Below are 14,987 nucleotides of genomic sequence, written 5' to 3'. Positions count from 1 at the left end.
ACAAAAAGAAGTTAAAGAAAACAAGGTTGAGAGCACAAGTGGCAGGGTTGGCTTGCAAAGGAAAAATATTTCTCTCAGAAGAGAGAAGGGGGTAAACTGGCACTGGTGAGTACCTAGATGTTTGTTAGACAGAAGAGAGGGAAGTCTGAGGAAATTGATGCTGCTGTTTCATGAAACAGGAAGCAAATCACCTGCTGAAAACTGGGGTCAGGATTGGGAAATTTGCAATTAATGGTATGTCTCACTCACCAGACTATGAAGTACTTGATAGCAGGGCTTGTCTTATTTCATTTTTTATCCTCAGCCTAGCACACAGTAAGGGCTCAATAAATGTTTACTGACTGAATAGCTGGCACAACTATTAAAGGCCCACTTAAGGCTCCAAAGCCAAAAAATAAACACTCCCCCCCCAAAAAAACCTCCAATAAAGTCAAATATTAAAATGTTATATTGCTAATGGCTACATAAGGAAATCAACTGGCTGGCTGAGTGATTGACAAAACTGACACAGGGAATCAAATGACCAAAAATAATCAAGAATGCTGGCAGCTATATATAAACAAGCAACCAAGGATTCTTAGAGAGGTAGGAAGGGAAGTAAAGGTATAGGCTGATGGGAAATAGGAAAGGCTGTCAAAATAACTTCAATTTCAGTTTCAAGGGGCCATAATCCAGATTCAATCATTTTAGACACAGGTTGGTATTAACTGAACGTAAAATATGTTGGAGCTAGATCTTGGTTTCTAAATACCATTCTCCAATAAAAAGAACAAAGGCTCCTTGGAGAAATGGCTGATCTAGGGCTGGGGCAGGGAAAATACAATATGAGCCTGAAGCATCTTGTGTATCAGAAAGAAAGAAAGTGCTCAAAAAAAGAACCAACAGATGTAGACATATCAAGGGGACACAGAAGTCAACTTGAAAGCACTCCCAATGTCCAAAGCTGGGACAATTCCATCAAAATAGTGTATAATTGGATTATAACAACCCGCCTATAAAATAAATATACCTGAGTACATGCTAGTTTAAATTAATGGAGAAGAGACAGGTTCCTCACAGAAGCTTAATTCCCACCAACTCCATTAAGGGTGGCCTAGACTTACTTCCAAAGAATAGGGAAAGAGAAACAGTGGAGAAACCAAGCAAACACTACCTTAACCAGGTGCTGAAGGTTTTAGCATAAGTAATGTCACGTGGTAATCACATACTCCTTGATAGGATGTGATGAGAAGGGCATTTCACCTGTGCACATATTTTTTTTTTTAAACCTGTAAGCTCAGTCTAATAATGAGAAAAAAAATCAAATTCAGACTGGGGGATATTCTACAGGACATGGCCAGTACTCCCAAAGACTGTCAAGGTCATGAGGAACAAGAAAAGACTAAGAAACTGTCACAGAGAAGACTAGGGAGACATATCAACTAAATGCAACGTGGTATCCTGCAATAGACCCTGGAACAGAAAAAGGCCAACAATGGATGAAGCCCATAAAGCCTGGGATTTAGCTAAAGTAATGTACCAGTGTCAGTTTCTTAATTTTGACAATGTACCATGACAGTGTTAACAATGGAGAAAACTAGGGAAGGGGCATATAGAAACCCTCTGTACCATCTTTGCAACTTTCCTTTGAACTTAAAAGTATTTCGAATAAAAAGCTAAATAAAAAAAAAGTTGGGCCTGCCCCTGTTCCTCTGGGTCCTCCACATTTATATGTAGTCGTGGCACACTGATTTGGTCATGAAACTCTTTACCCGGGAGTTAAGTGTAGGACAACTGCACTGATTAACATGTATGTAACAACAGTGTAGCTGGAAACCTTTGCTGGGTTTAGTATATGAAGTTATAACCATATTCTCCCCATTCCCAACCCTCTCAACACACCAGAGACATGGCTTTTTATTAAAAAAACTTTTTTTTAATTGGTTTACAAAGGAGCTACAGACTACATTGAACTAATCTTTGTACAAAAAGGAAAAAAAAAAAAAAGCCCCAAAACACCCAGAGACAAAAGGTAAGGGGGGAGACAAGAAAGGAAGATACAAAAGAGCAGGAAGAAACTAAGACAAGAGATTAGCATCATACATACACAAGATCAAGGGGAAAAAAGAGCAAGAAAGATGAGAGAGCATTTAAGTTATTTCCCCACACAGCCCCGGTGATAATTGGATTGGAACCAACAACAAACACAGCATGAGATTATTAAGAGATTTAAAAAAGGCAACAGTGGTATGGAGACTGGTTATTGACAGTGTTAAGAGAGAGAAATAAACTTGTTTTAGGCACCAGAGACTGGAGCACTGCCCCTCCCTCCCAGAGGAGGAGAGACTCGGGAAGAAGAAGCAGGCCCTGGAGCAGCTGCCATTGGTGTGTGTAGACGTGGTCTCCTCAGGTCAACCTCAGCATGTTTTCCCAAAATCTTTGTGCCCTAGACTCTAGGTGAAAGCTATGGGATGCCACTGGGAGAAAGGCGTGATCAGAAATATGAAGACTTGCCCTTGCGCACACTGTTCAAGAGCAGCTGCTGGGAAAGTGGGGGTCTGGGTAGAATCCCATTCCTCTGTGGAGAAGGCACAGTGTAATTCCTGAAGGTGAGAAAGGGAAAACACACACCCCAGGAGAGGTATCAACAAGGTCCTCACCACAGGCAGCCTCAGCCCCTTATGTTATGCATTTTTTTCGGATACTGAAGGGAGCTGAGGGACAATCACCATGCCTTTTCTTGCTCAGCAGGGACATGGAAGGCTGGGGCTGTTTGATAATGAGGAAAGGAGAAAATGGGACAAAATAACTCATTTCCCTCAAATGAACATTGAGGAGGAAATCTTTTTGGGTTCGGGGAAGTCAAATTAGAGAAGACCTAGGAGGGGAATAAAGCCAGGGACTCCCTTTTTTTTTTCCCTTTCCCAGACTCCAATCTAAGGCAAGTGAGCTACATCTGGAAGAGGGAGTAGGAATTTAAGCTTAAGGCTGCTTAATGTCCTCCTGGGGGCTGGTGTTTAGGGAAGGCAGACAAAGAAAAGAAACAGGTCAACCTCAAAGCTGGTCTGCTCATGCTCCTAGATGAGGTCTGTACCCCAGGAGTAGAGCCAAGAGAGGCACCAGAGAGCACACAGGCTCCTAAACAAAAGGAATAACCTACCCATACTTTATCAGCAGTTTTCAAAAGCAATGTTTTCCGGATTGGAGAAGTGCCATATCCTCCTCCCTTTCCCCAAAGCTACTGCTGCTACCTTTCATCCTTGCACATAAGTTACTGGCTCTCTTCTAAGGGAGATGAAACTCTGAGATTTCACATTTCTCCTCCCAACTCCAACAGGCTACTCAGCTTTGAATAGGGGAAAGGAGAGTTATGCAAAGGGCCCCTCACTTGAGGCAGCTAGACTATCCTCATTTCCTTGGTACCTGGATCAGAACTCCTTTGATCTGATCCCAAGGTCCAAAAGGCATCAGGGTACTTACAATTGAATGAAAACTTTAAGTAACTAGCACCAGGGCTCCCCCAAAGCACAAGAGGGGCCTGATTAATACCCTCAGAAGAACCCCTCAAAAGGTATATAAATTTATTGCGTCCTAGCAAAGATCTGCAGCTTCCAGTATTCACACAATGTGAAGATATTAACAATACAAAATATATTCTGAAGTCAAACATCTGCAGTTCATAGTGCTTTCTCAGATTTGTTAAAAAAATACAATGCTTAGTTTCCTATATAGGATATACAAAAGCAAAAAATATATATATGTATATAGTAGAAATAAAATCAATCAGCCATAGTAATTTACAGCCTTTGTCTCTAACCCTCCCCCAATCATAATCTTTACCCCACACTTCAGTCTATACTTTCTGGGATCAAGAGTTCTTCTATCTATTCTGAACTCTGAGAAATGTCTGTTAAATTGCATTCTGCATAGCACCCACAAACAGGGTGCCAGCTGGGAAGTCCCTGAAGGAAGATGGTGTGGGTTGTTACTGCTCTGGGTAAAAAGTCAGACAGTCAAATGATAAGCAGATAAATGTGACTGGGCAACCTGAACGGACAAGGGAATAATATTACCACTCCTCTGGGCACCCCCCACCCCACAAGGTTTGGTCATTAAAAAGTTAAATAAAAAAGCAACTCTTGGGCCTCCCTGGTGGCGCAGTGGTTGAGAGTCCGCCTGCCGATGCAGGGGATGCGGGTTCGTGCCCCGGTCTGGGAGGATCCCATATGCCGCGGAGCGGCTGGGCCCGTGAGCCATGGCCGCTGGGCCTGCGCGTCCGGAGCCTGTGCTCCGCAACGGGAGAGGCCACAACAGTGAGAGGCCCGCATACCGCAAAAAGAAAAAAAAAAAAAAAAAAAAAAAAAAAGCAACTCTTGAAAAAAATTTAGAATCAATAGCCTGTCAGTTACATTAATTTCTTCTGGCAAAAATTTCAGGGAAAGGGACTTTCATCAATAAACTCCTGACTCAAGGAATGTGGGCTCCTAACTTCCTGTGGAAAAGACTGAGTGACTTAACTGCTGCTGGGAGACAAAAGCAGAAGCTGCTTCAGTTTTAGGGCCAAACAAGATACTGGATCTGGAGCTTCCGTGGTGAGGAAATAGGGCAAGTGGAAAAGAACTGGATATAAATTCACTCGTGCTAATGAATGGAGTTGAGGGTAAACCAGCATTCCAGTCCAAAGAAAAACATCATCAAATAACCTTCTAAAAGCTTGTAGGCTTCAGCATCATTAAGCTAGTTTATATCTAATAACTTCATACTGGGGAAGATTCCATTCCTTGAAATGCTCTAGCGAAATACTACACACTTCAGTGAGTTATCCTGCCCCTTTCCTCCAGAAGATGCCTATGAACATGATTACACACATAAAATAACAGGTTCTGAGTTCTGCCTTTCAGAGGGAACAAAGGGTGCGATAAGTGGCTGGGCATGGATAACTTCTACTTCAGTTATTAATAGAATTTGATCTGGGGAAAAGTTCCTTGCAATACTTCCTGTGTTAAAAACAGTATTAAGTCTGCAGAGAAAGGACCAAATGGAGTAAACTTTTGTTTAGAATGTTAAGTTATTGTATTTCAGGTTAAACAACAACACAAACTTACCCAAACCCTAATTTGGATAGATTTTATATAAAATATATAGTAGAATTATAGGATAATCTATTTGTAGTCAAGGTAAATAGATTCATGAAAGGAACTAGGACTCTGCTATAGATCTGGATGTTGGTTTCACTTTCAAACACAAAAATAGTTTCTTCTTTTAAAAGTGCAGTAGAATATCTCCCATTCATAATTGTAACTAATTTAGCAAAAGCAAAGAAATGACCTCAGGAACATACCCAGGTTTTAAGATAGATTTCTAGGTAATGGGCATGAAAGGCATTTGATCTGAATTTATTTTCCAACAATTTCAAATATTAATTTCTCATCTGCATGTAGATATATACAGGCACAAACACACATTCACACACAGTCATACACAAACACTTCACTTTCTATCAGATTAGGGTAATTTTTTATTGCAGGTCTCTTATAGTATTGGCTAACAGAAAACCTATCCCCAACCTAACAGATTACACACATACACACAGCCATTTCCACACTTCCTCACAGTGAAAAGCTCTCTGACAAGATACCAGAAGGTCGAGAGAGACAATGTTTTAATGGCTGGGCCTTGAGGACAACTCTGGTTGCATTTAAATCTCAGTGCCAAATGCACTAAGAGTTCCCTGCCGCTATAATTTTTGGATCAGTCTCTTCAGCAATCAGGCCACGGAGAAAGCAGGATGGTTTTTCCTGATCTCTCCTATAAACCACAGTGGTAAGACAAGATTTCTTTTTTGTTCTGGGCTATCATTCCCATGATGGTGTGTGCTTCCTTTCCCCTTAGGAACCACCCAAGGAAGAGTTAAGGGAAAAGATCAAAGAACCACTGCCTTGCCACTGGTCCGTGCTCTGGAGTTTTGCAGAATGGAAACCCAGAACAGGTTCACTGGCTGATGCGCCTTAATAACATAATGGGAAAGAAACTACCGGGGACGTTCAAAAGAGGAAGTGTATTTCCTTTCAGAATGTGAACTCAGAAGCCCACACATCAAAGCTGAGAGCTACCGTGGAAGACAGTTGTATAAAGGTCCAAATAATCCACTAACTCCTGAACTGGACTACTTGAGTCACTTCCGCTTCTGAGCACATCATTTTCCTATTGAAAGCCCCTACCTATTATTTGACCATCTTTTCACAGTTTATGTAAACTGATCCCAGATTATAACCTTCAAAGGGTCTCTTGTACAATTCCATAGAAGGACTTCTGATTCTTGATGCTTAGAGCAGCTAATGAAGAGAGAGGTGCCTTTGACTCTCCAGCGCCAAGAGGGTGCCTGCGTCAGTAGTATTTTGAACACTCTCTTCACAGCTACCTCAAGCATTTGCCTGAGCTTCAAGGCTTCTCTATTCTGCTGCTGGGACTAAGGACTTTAAAAGAATGACAGAAGTGCCTCATCCAGGGACCACTACCAAAAACAAAGCATGAAGCGATCAGGTGAGAGAAGGGGAGACAGAAATGGTTGAGTCAAGGAAGGAGTGCAAGAAGCTGATCCCAAATTAAAAGACAAAATTAAGAAAGGAAAACATTATGTATGTATATATAAACTAAAAGCAGAGCATATAAATGCTTAATCTGGTGGGAAGCCAAGACAACATCTATAGAAAATCTTGATGTGTCACAACAAGGCTCAGCCATAAGGAAATAAGGCAATATAAAAAAAAAAAATGACCAAGTTATTTTGGTCACAGAATGGTCTCCTTCCTCCTCCCAGCCAACCCCTGCAAATGCATCTCTATATATCTTTTATATATATATATATATATATATAATATAGAATCTGTTTTTTGTTAAAAAGTATTTCAATGATCATATATATTTATCAAGGCATGATGGCTTTAGGAAAAGGGGGGGATCCATCATGGGGGAGCTGAGAAGGGAAATGCAGGAAGTGGAGGCTGGGGTAAGAAGTGTTAAGAAACTGTTTGGGGTCATAAATGAGCATCAAAGGGTGGCACCAACAGAATTTTCACTAATGTTTCCCACTTCAAGGAGGTACTGATGATACAGGTGGATGCCAGGACCCCATCTCTTCTCTTGTATCCCTCCCCCAATTCTTCCCACCACCATGCATTTTTAATGCCTCATGGCTCTCTCTCCCACATGTCTCTTGGACCCATGCTACCTTGCATCCCAGGGTTGATGGGTACGGCCCATATGTCTCTGGCCCCGGGTGCCTGATCTCAGAAGCCATTGCCACTGATATTAATAGACTGCAGATCTGCCACCTGCATGACGTTGATGCCACTGTTGGCAAGACGGGCAATACCCTCTGGACAGATGGCCTCCATGGCTACCATGTTGGTGGTGATGAGGGCCGAAGGGGTGGCAGTGCCGCTGCCTTCTGAACCTGCCCCACTGTCCAGGGGCAAAGTGCCCACACTTAGGGCTACACCTGGGCCTCCCTTCTTATTCTGGTGGGTCTTAATATGCTTTGACAGGTGGTCACTCCTCATGAAGCGCTTGGGACACTCAGGGCAGGCAAATTTCTTCTCACCTAGGTAAAGGAAGAGAAAGAAGATGAGAAACTCACATCTCAGGATGTAGTGGTACCTTGTCCAATTCACTGCTTTCAAACTATATAAGGCAGGATAAAGCTAGTCCTAGAAGGAAAAAAAAAAAAGCTAGTCCTAGAAGGAGAAAAACCTGGTGACTATCTTTTGCCTTTTGGGGGAACAAAAAATAAGTAAAGGCTGGGGAGTACTCAGAAAGGAAGGAGTATAGCAGAAAAGTAAGGCAGGACCTTCAAAATCCCACTCAAAAGCTAGCTCCTTCCTTCTTAAGGGTTTTCCAGATTAACTCCAATTCGATTCATGATCCATACATTCAGTTTCAAACATAAGTTGCTCAGAAATTTTAGTTATTTCATAGATATATTTTGTCTTTTTCTTTTTTTGACTTGAAATGTGAGAAATTTCTTTATTATTACTCATTAAGCATCAGCTTAATACTGCGGAAATTTCAAATCAGCCCCCAACCCCAAATTCTTGATAAAGAGCTCTTTTAGTAAAGACATACTCTCTTCTCTCCTCTGTATAAAACTTTACAAAATAAAGGCAAAGAACTGTGTACATCTTGCTGTAAATGCTGCCCATAGCTGTGGAGACAGTGTCTGCCCAAGGCTCCCTTTACTGTCCAGGTCCTGAAAGACTCTTGTTCATGAACTGTCTCTTCGCAAAGCGAGTCCGCCACTTGCTGGGTTTATCATCCTGAGGGTCAAAAACTTTCTCACAAAGTCTCAGTCCAGTCTCTTGCCTCAGCTGTTTTAAGTAGGCCCTCATCACTTCATCTTCCTGTTTGTTTGCAGGTTTGGCGTAAATTGCATTAAGTGGAAAACCAGGCTCTCCAGGAAGGGGAAAATTAATGATTCCCAGTGTATACATTTCTTTCTCGCCTTGGCTTTTAGAATTGCAATTTTCTGAGTTTCTTTAGACACTCAGAAATGTAGAGAGTTATATATATCAAGATCCTATCAGCTTCATTCTTAATTTCATAGTTTTTGAAGAAGACATTGGCCTTGAAGTAATAGATAGCTTCATCCACAATATCTGTATCTTTTGTCTCTCTAGGAGTGGGTCCTTTGAACTGACTTCTGACAGGCAACAGTGCCATGTTTCCAATGAGTGTGGTGTCAGGGTCCATGAGGGAAGAGTGGTAAGCCGGCATATTGGAGGCACCCAGGTTTCAACCCCAATGAGGAGGATCAGGTTACAGCACGGCGCTATTTTGTGTCTTTTTATTCTGGTCTATTACTACCTCTCGTTTCCCCAAGTTCCTGCTCACCTGTGTGTGTGCGTTTGTGCCTCTGTAACTCGTCCGAACGTGTGAAGCGCTTCCCACAGTATGACCAGGTACACATGAATGGCCTCTCGCCTGTATGCCAGCGCAAGTGCGCCCGTAGGTGTGAGGTCTTGCCATATACTTTGCCACAGCCTTGCATATGGCAAATGTGCTGTTTCTTCTTGCCAGGATCCCCAGAGCCCCTGGAAGTGAGAACACAACTATTCATCATTCATTCTAGAGACAAAAATTAAAAAATCACAAAGTATCCATCATAATTACTGGATCCGCTCAAAACTAATCCAAACTTTTATTTTTTTTAAAAAAAAGCCCTCTCTTTAGTATCAAAAGATAAATCTTTAGTTGACTCGGATGTTTGATGTTTGAAGAGATAATCATTTTCAAGGTGACTTGTGAAATGTGAGAGGAATTTTCTTATATTTTTCTGGAAGTTAAGTCTCAATACAAGCATTTTCCATGAGAACTACTGTGAATATATGGTGACATGGTGATAGTTTTGGCTGGGAACTTACTTAATGAACAATGCGTCTCTCCATTTACGCACTTGGTGGAGAACTTTAAAGAAAACATAATATTTTACAACTATAGAACTTTTCTCCTAGAATAAAGGTCAAGAGCCAAACAGTAAAGATTAAAAGCTGAAAAGAGGGCTTCCCTGGTGGCACACTAGTTAAGAATCCACCTGCCAATGCAGGGGACACGGGTTCGAGCCCTGGTCCAGGAAGATCCCATGTGCCGCGGAGGAACTAAACCCGTGTGCCACAACTACTGAGCCTGTGCCCTACAGCCCACAAGCCACAACTACTGAAGCCCATGTGCTGAGAGCCCGTGCTCCGCAACAAGAGAATCCACTGTTATGAGAAGCCCACGCACCGCAATGAAGAGTAGCCCCTGCTCACCACAACTAGAGAAAGCCTGCGCAGCAACCAAGACCCAAGGCAGTCAAAAATAATTTTAAAAAAAACCTGAAAAGACAGCAATATCAGAGACTTCAGTGGAAAAGGACGATGGGATGGATAAAAGTTAAAAGGGGAAATAAGGACCCTAACTAATTCAAGGTATGTAAAAAAAATATTCCCTATATGGAGCAAATCCTAAGCTCCTCTCAGGAAATCAGCTTTGAAATGTTTTTGCCAAACCAATTTGTACCATGTGTGAACCATTAGTGGGCACTGGGGAGATTTCCAAGAGGGATTTTTCTTGGGTTTTAACAGCACATATTAGTGGGGCATGGGGAGGGGGGAACCAACCATAACAGAAATGAAATCATACTTAGGTAGAAATCACAGAATTTCCCTCAAAAACTTAAATCCACTTTAAGTTTTGTGAGAGGGAAACTCTATTGTACTCAAGTGCTTTTGATTCAGGTTTTTCCTGTAATATAGGGTAACCCGCAAAGAATTCAAATTATTTCTTGTTTTGGTACATTTCTTATTTCTGTGCTTGCTAGCTAGCTAGCTAGCTATTTATTTATTTACTCACTTTACTTACTTACTTACTTACTTACTTATTTATTTTTGCGGTACGCGGGCCTCTCACTGTTGTGGCCTCTCCCGTTGCGGAGCACATGCTCCAGACGTAAAGGCTCAGCGGCCATGGCTCACGGGCCTAGCCGCTCCGTGGCATGTGGGATCCTCCCAGACCGGGGCATGAACCCGTGTCCCCTGCTTCGGCAGGCGGACTCTCAACCACTGTGCCACCAGGGAAGCCCTGTGCTTATTTTTAATGGAACAAAACTTTAACAGATTTTTTTCAAAGGCATTTAAAAAACTATGTGACTTTTGGGCTTCCCTGATGGTGCAGTGGTTAAGAATCCGCCTGCCATTGCAGGGGACATGGGTTCGAGTCCTGGTCCAGGAAGACCCCACATGCTGCGGAGCAACTACGCCCGTGTGCCACAACTACTGAGCCAGTGCTATAGAGCCCGCGAGCCACAACTACTGAAGCCTGCACGCCTGGAGCCTGTGCTCCACAACAAGAAAAGCCACTGCAATGAGAAGCCCGCACACCGCAATGAAGAGTAGCCCCCACTCGCCGTAACTAGAGAAATCCCCCGTGCAGCAACGAAGACCCAAGGCAGGGGCTTCCCTGGTGGCACAGTGGTTAAGAATCCGCCTGCCATTGCAGGGGACATGGGTTCAAACCCTGGTCCGGGAAGATCACACATGCCGTGGAGCAACTAAGCCCATACGCCACAACTACTGAAGACTGCGTGCCTAGAGCCCGTGCTCTGCCACAAGAGAAGCCACCGTGATGAGAAGCCTGTGCACCACAACGAAGAGTAGCCCCCGCTTGCCGCAACTAGAGAAAAGCCCATGCACAGCAACGAAGACCCAATACAGACAAAAATAAATTTATTTAAAAAAAAAAGACCCAATGCAGCCAATAAATAAATAAATTTATAAAAAACTATGTGACTTTCTATTCTCTTTCAAAATCAGTGACTTGAAAAAAAGAAAGTAACTTGGAGCTCTCCAGAGATAATACTGAATAGCCAGTACACTAATGAGAAAATTTTTCAGAATTCTGTTCTGTAGGACATATTAGATTCCTTGATGGAAGAATTTTCTACTCAGAATAAGTATTTTTATCTATTTTGGGAGAAAAAAAGATTATGGAAAACTCACGATTTTCACACAGCCACTGTAAAAAATCATTACAGTAGGTATGTTTCTTTTTCTTTGCCAGGCTGTTTTATAAGCTATCTTGTTAGGGTACTTCCCTGGTGGAGCAGTGGTTAAGCATCCGCCTGCCAATGCAGGGGACTCGGGTTCGAGCCCTGGTCCAGGAAGATCCCACATGCCGCGGAGCAACTAAGCCCGTGCGCCACAACTACTGAACCTGTGCTCTAGAGCCCGCGAGCCACAACTACTGAAGCCCGTGCACCTAGAGCCCATGCTCAACAAGAGAAGCCTCCGCAATGAGAAGCCTGTGCACCACAACAAAGAGTAAACCCCACTCGCCTCAACTAGAGAAAGCCCGCATGCAGCAACGAAGACCCAACACAGCCAAAATTAAATAAATAAAATAAATAAATTTATTTAAAAAAAAAAAGAGTTGAAAAGGATCAGAGCTCGAACCAAGACCCCATATATAATCTAATCAAAAGCACTGTACTGTCTCTGATCCCTTTGCAACACTGCCAACACTTAAAAATTTTTTAAAACAACCCTTTCTTTTTACCTCCAAGTCTATTAATTTTTCTTCTTTATATTCTTAAGAAATTGGCTGAGTCAACTTACCTTCCTTCACTATCTTTACAGTAGGGGCAGGTGCATGCTTCCCGCCGGGTCCTCCGACCAGCTTGGGGTTGGGGATCTGGGCTGTTCTCTCCTTCCTCTCCACCTGTTGGGTCATCATGTATTCCATCACCACCAGCCCCATGGAGGCCAAGCTGAGCTCCATGATCACCTGAAATTAAGAGAGTAAAGGGTCAAGGTGGGAAGTAAGGGAGGTCATCACAGCTGCAGGCATCTCAGTGACACTTCACTTTTACAGCACCATTTCTTCAAAACTTTGAAGTCACATTCACTGCCCATACTTGAAATCTCAAGAATCAGAGTTGAAGAGAGAAAGAGCCAATAAGTCTGTGAAAACATGCTCATTCTCACTCAATTTTTAAAATGCAACTCTATTTATAATAGACTTGTAATTTTTCACCTACCAGGTTACAAAAAGTTAAAACTCTAATAATGCACAGAATTGGCAAGGATACAGGGAAACAGGCATTTTTATATACAGGTGGTGATAAATTAGTACAAACTCTTTTTTTTTTTTTTTTGGCTGTGCCGTGCAGCTTGCAGGATATTAGTTCCCCAACCAGGGACTGAACCTGCACCCTCAGCAGTGAAAGTGTGCAGAGTCCTAACCACTGGACCACCAGGGAATTCCCAGTACAACTTTTTTGAAGGCCAATGTGGCAATATTATTAAAAATTTAAGTGCACATCTTCAAAGAAATTTCACTTTGAATCAGCAATGTCCTATGGATATATTCATGAGTACACAAAGATATCTGACAGTAATGTTCTCTGTAGCTTTATAACAACAAAAAACTGGAAAAAATCAGAATGTACACCACTGAGGAACTAGTTAAGTAAATTACGATAAACTTATGCAATGGACTACTATACATGCATTAAAAAGAATGAGATAAAGTTCTGTACTGTTATAGAAAGATGTAGAACAAACCTCTTATTCATTCCCAGAACTAAAGTGCTATGGAACCAACCAAATGGAAGTGACTAAAAATAAGATTTTAAGGGATTCCAAACTAGAAAATATACAAAACCGGAAAGAGGAAACTTCCTAAAATGAGAAAAAAATTGTGCTGAATATTCAGCGGGAAACAGTACATGTACATTATAAATTTTAACACAAAGAGAAAAGGAAAGAGCTGAGGTCAAAGTTAATTCTTTTTCTTTTTTTTTCTTTCGGCCATGCTGCGCAGCATGATAGAATCTTAGTTCCCCAACGAGGGATTGAACCCACGCCCCTTGCAGTGGAAGCACAGTCTTAACCACTGAACTGCCACGGAAGGTCCTCTAAGTTAATTCTGTGTAGCTAGATAGACATCCAGGAAAGTTTCGGTTTGGGATTGGATGCTTTTCAGAATGCTAAAAAAAGGAAGAAAATATCGTGCATACAATCTATTATGTTACTTGATGTCATTTCCTTTTAAAGATAAACTTGTGGACTTCCCTGGTAGCAGAGTGGTTAAGAATCCACCTGGCAATGCAGGGGACACGGGTTCAATCCCTGGTCTGCAAAGATCCCACATGCCGTGGAGCAACTAAGGCCGTGCGCCACAGTTACTGAGCCTGCACTCTAGAGTCTGCGAGCCCCAACTACTGAGCCCACATGCCCCAACTACTGAAGCCCGTGTACCTAGATCCTGTGCTCTGCAACAAGAGAAGCCACCACAATGAGAAACCCATGCACCACAATGAAGAGCAGCCCCTGCATGCCGCAACTAGAGAAAGCCCACGTGTAGCAACAGTCCCAAAGCAGCCAAAAATAACTAAAATTATTTTTTAAAAAATAAATTAAAAATAAAGATAAATCTGTCTGAATCACTATAATTTCTGTCCTGGTTAAATTAAAATAGAGAAATGCTACAAAGCTCCAGGCCAGTGTTTCTCAAACTTTTTAAACTTGCAACCCACAGTTAAAAAATATATATACGACACTGTGACCTAGTACATAAACATGTAACTGAAACAAGTTTCACAAAAAAATGCTTACCCTTATGATAAGCAGGGTATTCTGAAATTTTCTAGACTCTATTTAAATTTTTTTTCCTTAATGCTGGTCATGACCCAGTATATCGATTTTATGAGTTACTAATGGGTCACACTTGACATTTTCAAACACCGCCTCTCTAGGCCAATAGACAGAAGCAATGTTTTAAAGGAATACATAACATTCTTTTCAAGCTTTCAAATCTATCATAAGCATTCACCTATGAAAGCACCTTGTAAATAAGTTAATGACTCTATCCATATTTAAGATTCCAATAAGTGGAGAGTGTTGAAATGGCCAACTTTGTTTTATCTATTTTATAAAGAAGGCAACTAAATAAATGGGGTAGGTCAGACTTAACATCTAGAAACCTAGGCTCTTGACTTTACTTCTGTACCTAATTTCAACTCTTTTCAGCTCATCAACGTAATTTCGAGTCACAATACCAAATAAGCAGCTCTCTCTTTTTTTTTTTCGTTATGCGGGCCTCTCACTGTTGTGGCCTCTCCCGTTGCGGAGCACAGGCTCCGGACGCGCATGCCCAGTGGCCACGGCTCACGGGCCCAGCGGGATCCTCCCGGACCGGGGCACGAACCCGCGCTCCCTGAATCGGCAGGCGGACTCTCAACCACTGCGCCACCAGGGAAGCCCAATAAGCAGCTCTCTTTGTACTTTCTTTCTCACTCTACCACTTCTAAGCACCAGCTTATTGCATTAAAATAAATTTAATTTGAATTTTTTGAGATTTTCATGATACTGGCAGAACTAAAACTGGGAAGTACTGGAGTACAGGTTAAGAACAAGTTTTGAAGTAAGACAGACCCTAGATAAGAGCCCCTACACTATGATTTGATTAGCTTT

At 42.0% G+C, this 14,987-nt stretch overlaps 1 protein-coding gene and 1 pseudogene across 2 annotated transcripts in view; both read right to left on the bottom strand.

Annotated features, from left to right (window-relative positions):
• Positions 1-5,473: 5,473 nt before the first annotated feature.
• Positions 5,474-14,987, bottom strand: part of SP1 (Sp1 transcription factor) — a 41,045-nt gene continuing 31,531 nt past the window's right edge. Inside the window, exons 4-6 of the mRNA XM_082635898.1 lie at positions 12,129-12,297; positions 8,869-9,068; positions 5,474-7,582 (exon numbers count right to left, since the gene is read on the bottom strand). Coding sequence (XP_082492024.1) covers positions 7,269-7,582; positions 8,869-9,068; positions 12,129-12,297 — 683 coding nt within the window. The 3' untranslated portion in view covers positions 5,474-7,268. The remainder of the gene's footprint in view (positions 7,583-8,868; positions 9,069-12,128; positions 12,298-14,987) is intronic.
• LOC309812250 (actin-related protein 2/3 complex subunit 3-like) lies at positions 8,020-8,831 on the bottom strand (annotated as a pseudogene). The gene has a single exon. The product of its transcript is annotated as an actin-related protein 2/3 complex subunit 3-like (transcript).

The sequence above is a fragment of the Mesoplodon mirus genome, assembly GCF_964341445.2.
Source record: "Mesoplodon mirus genome assembly, chromosome: 11".
NCBI classification, from domain to species: domain Eukaryota; kingdom Metazoa; phylum Chordata; class Mammalia; order Artiodactyla; family Ziphiidae; genus Mesoplodon; species Mesoplodon mirus.
The sequence above is the reverse complement of the archived record's forward strand: the minus strand, read 5'-3'. Positions and strand labels throughout refer to the sequence as shown.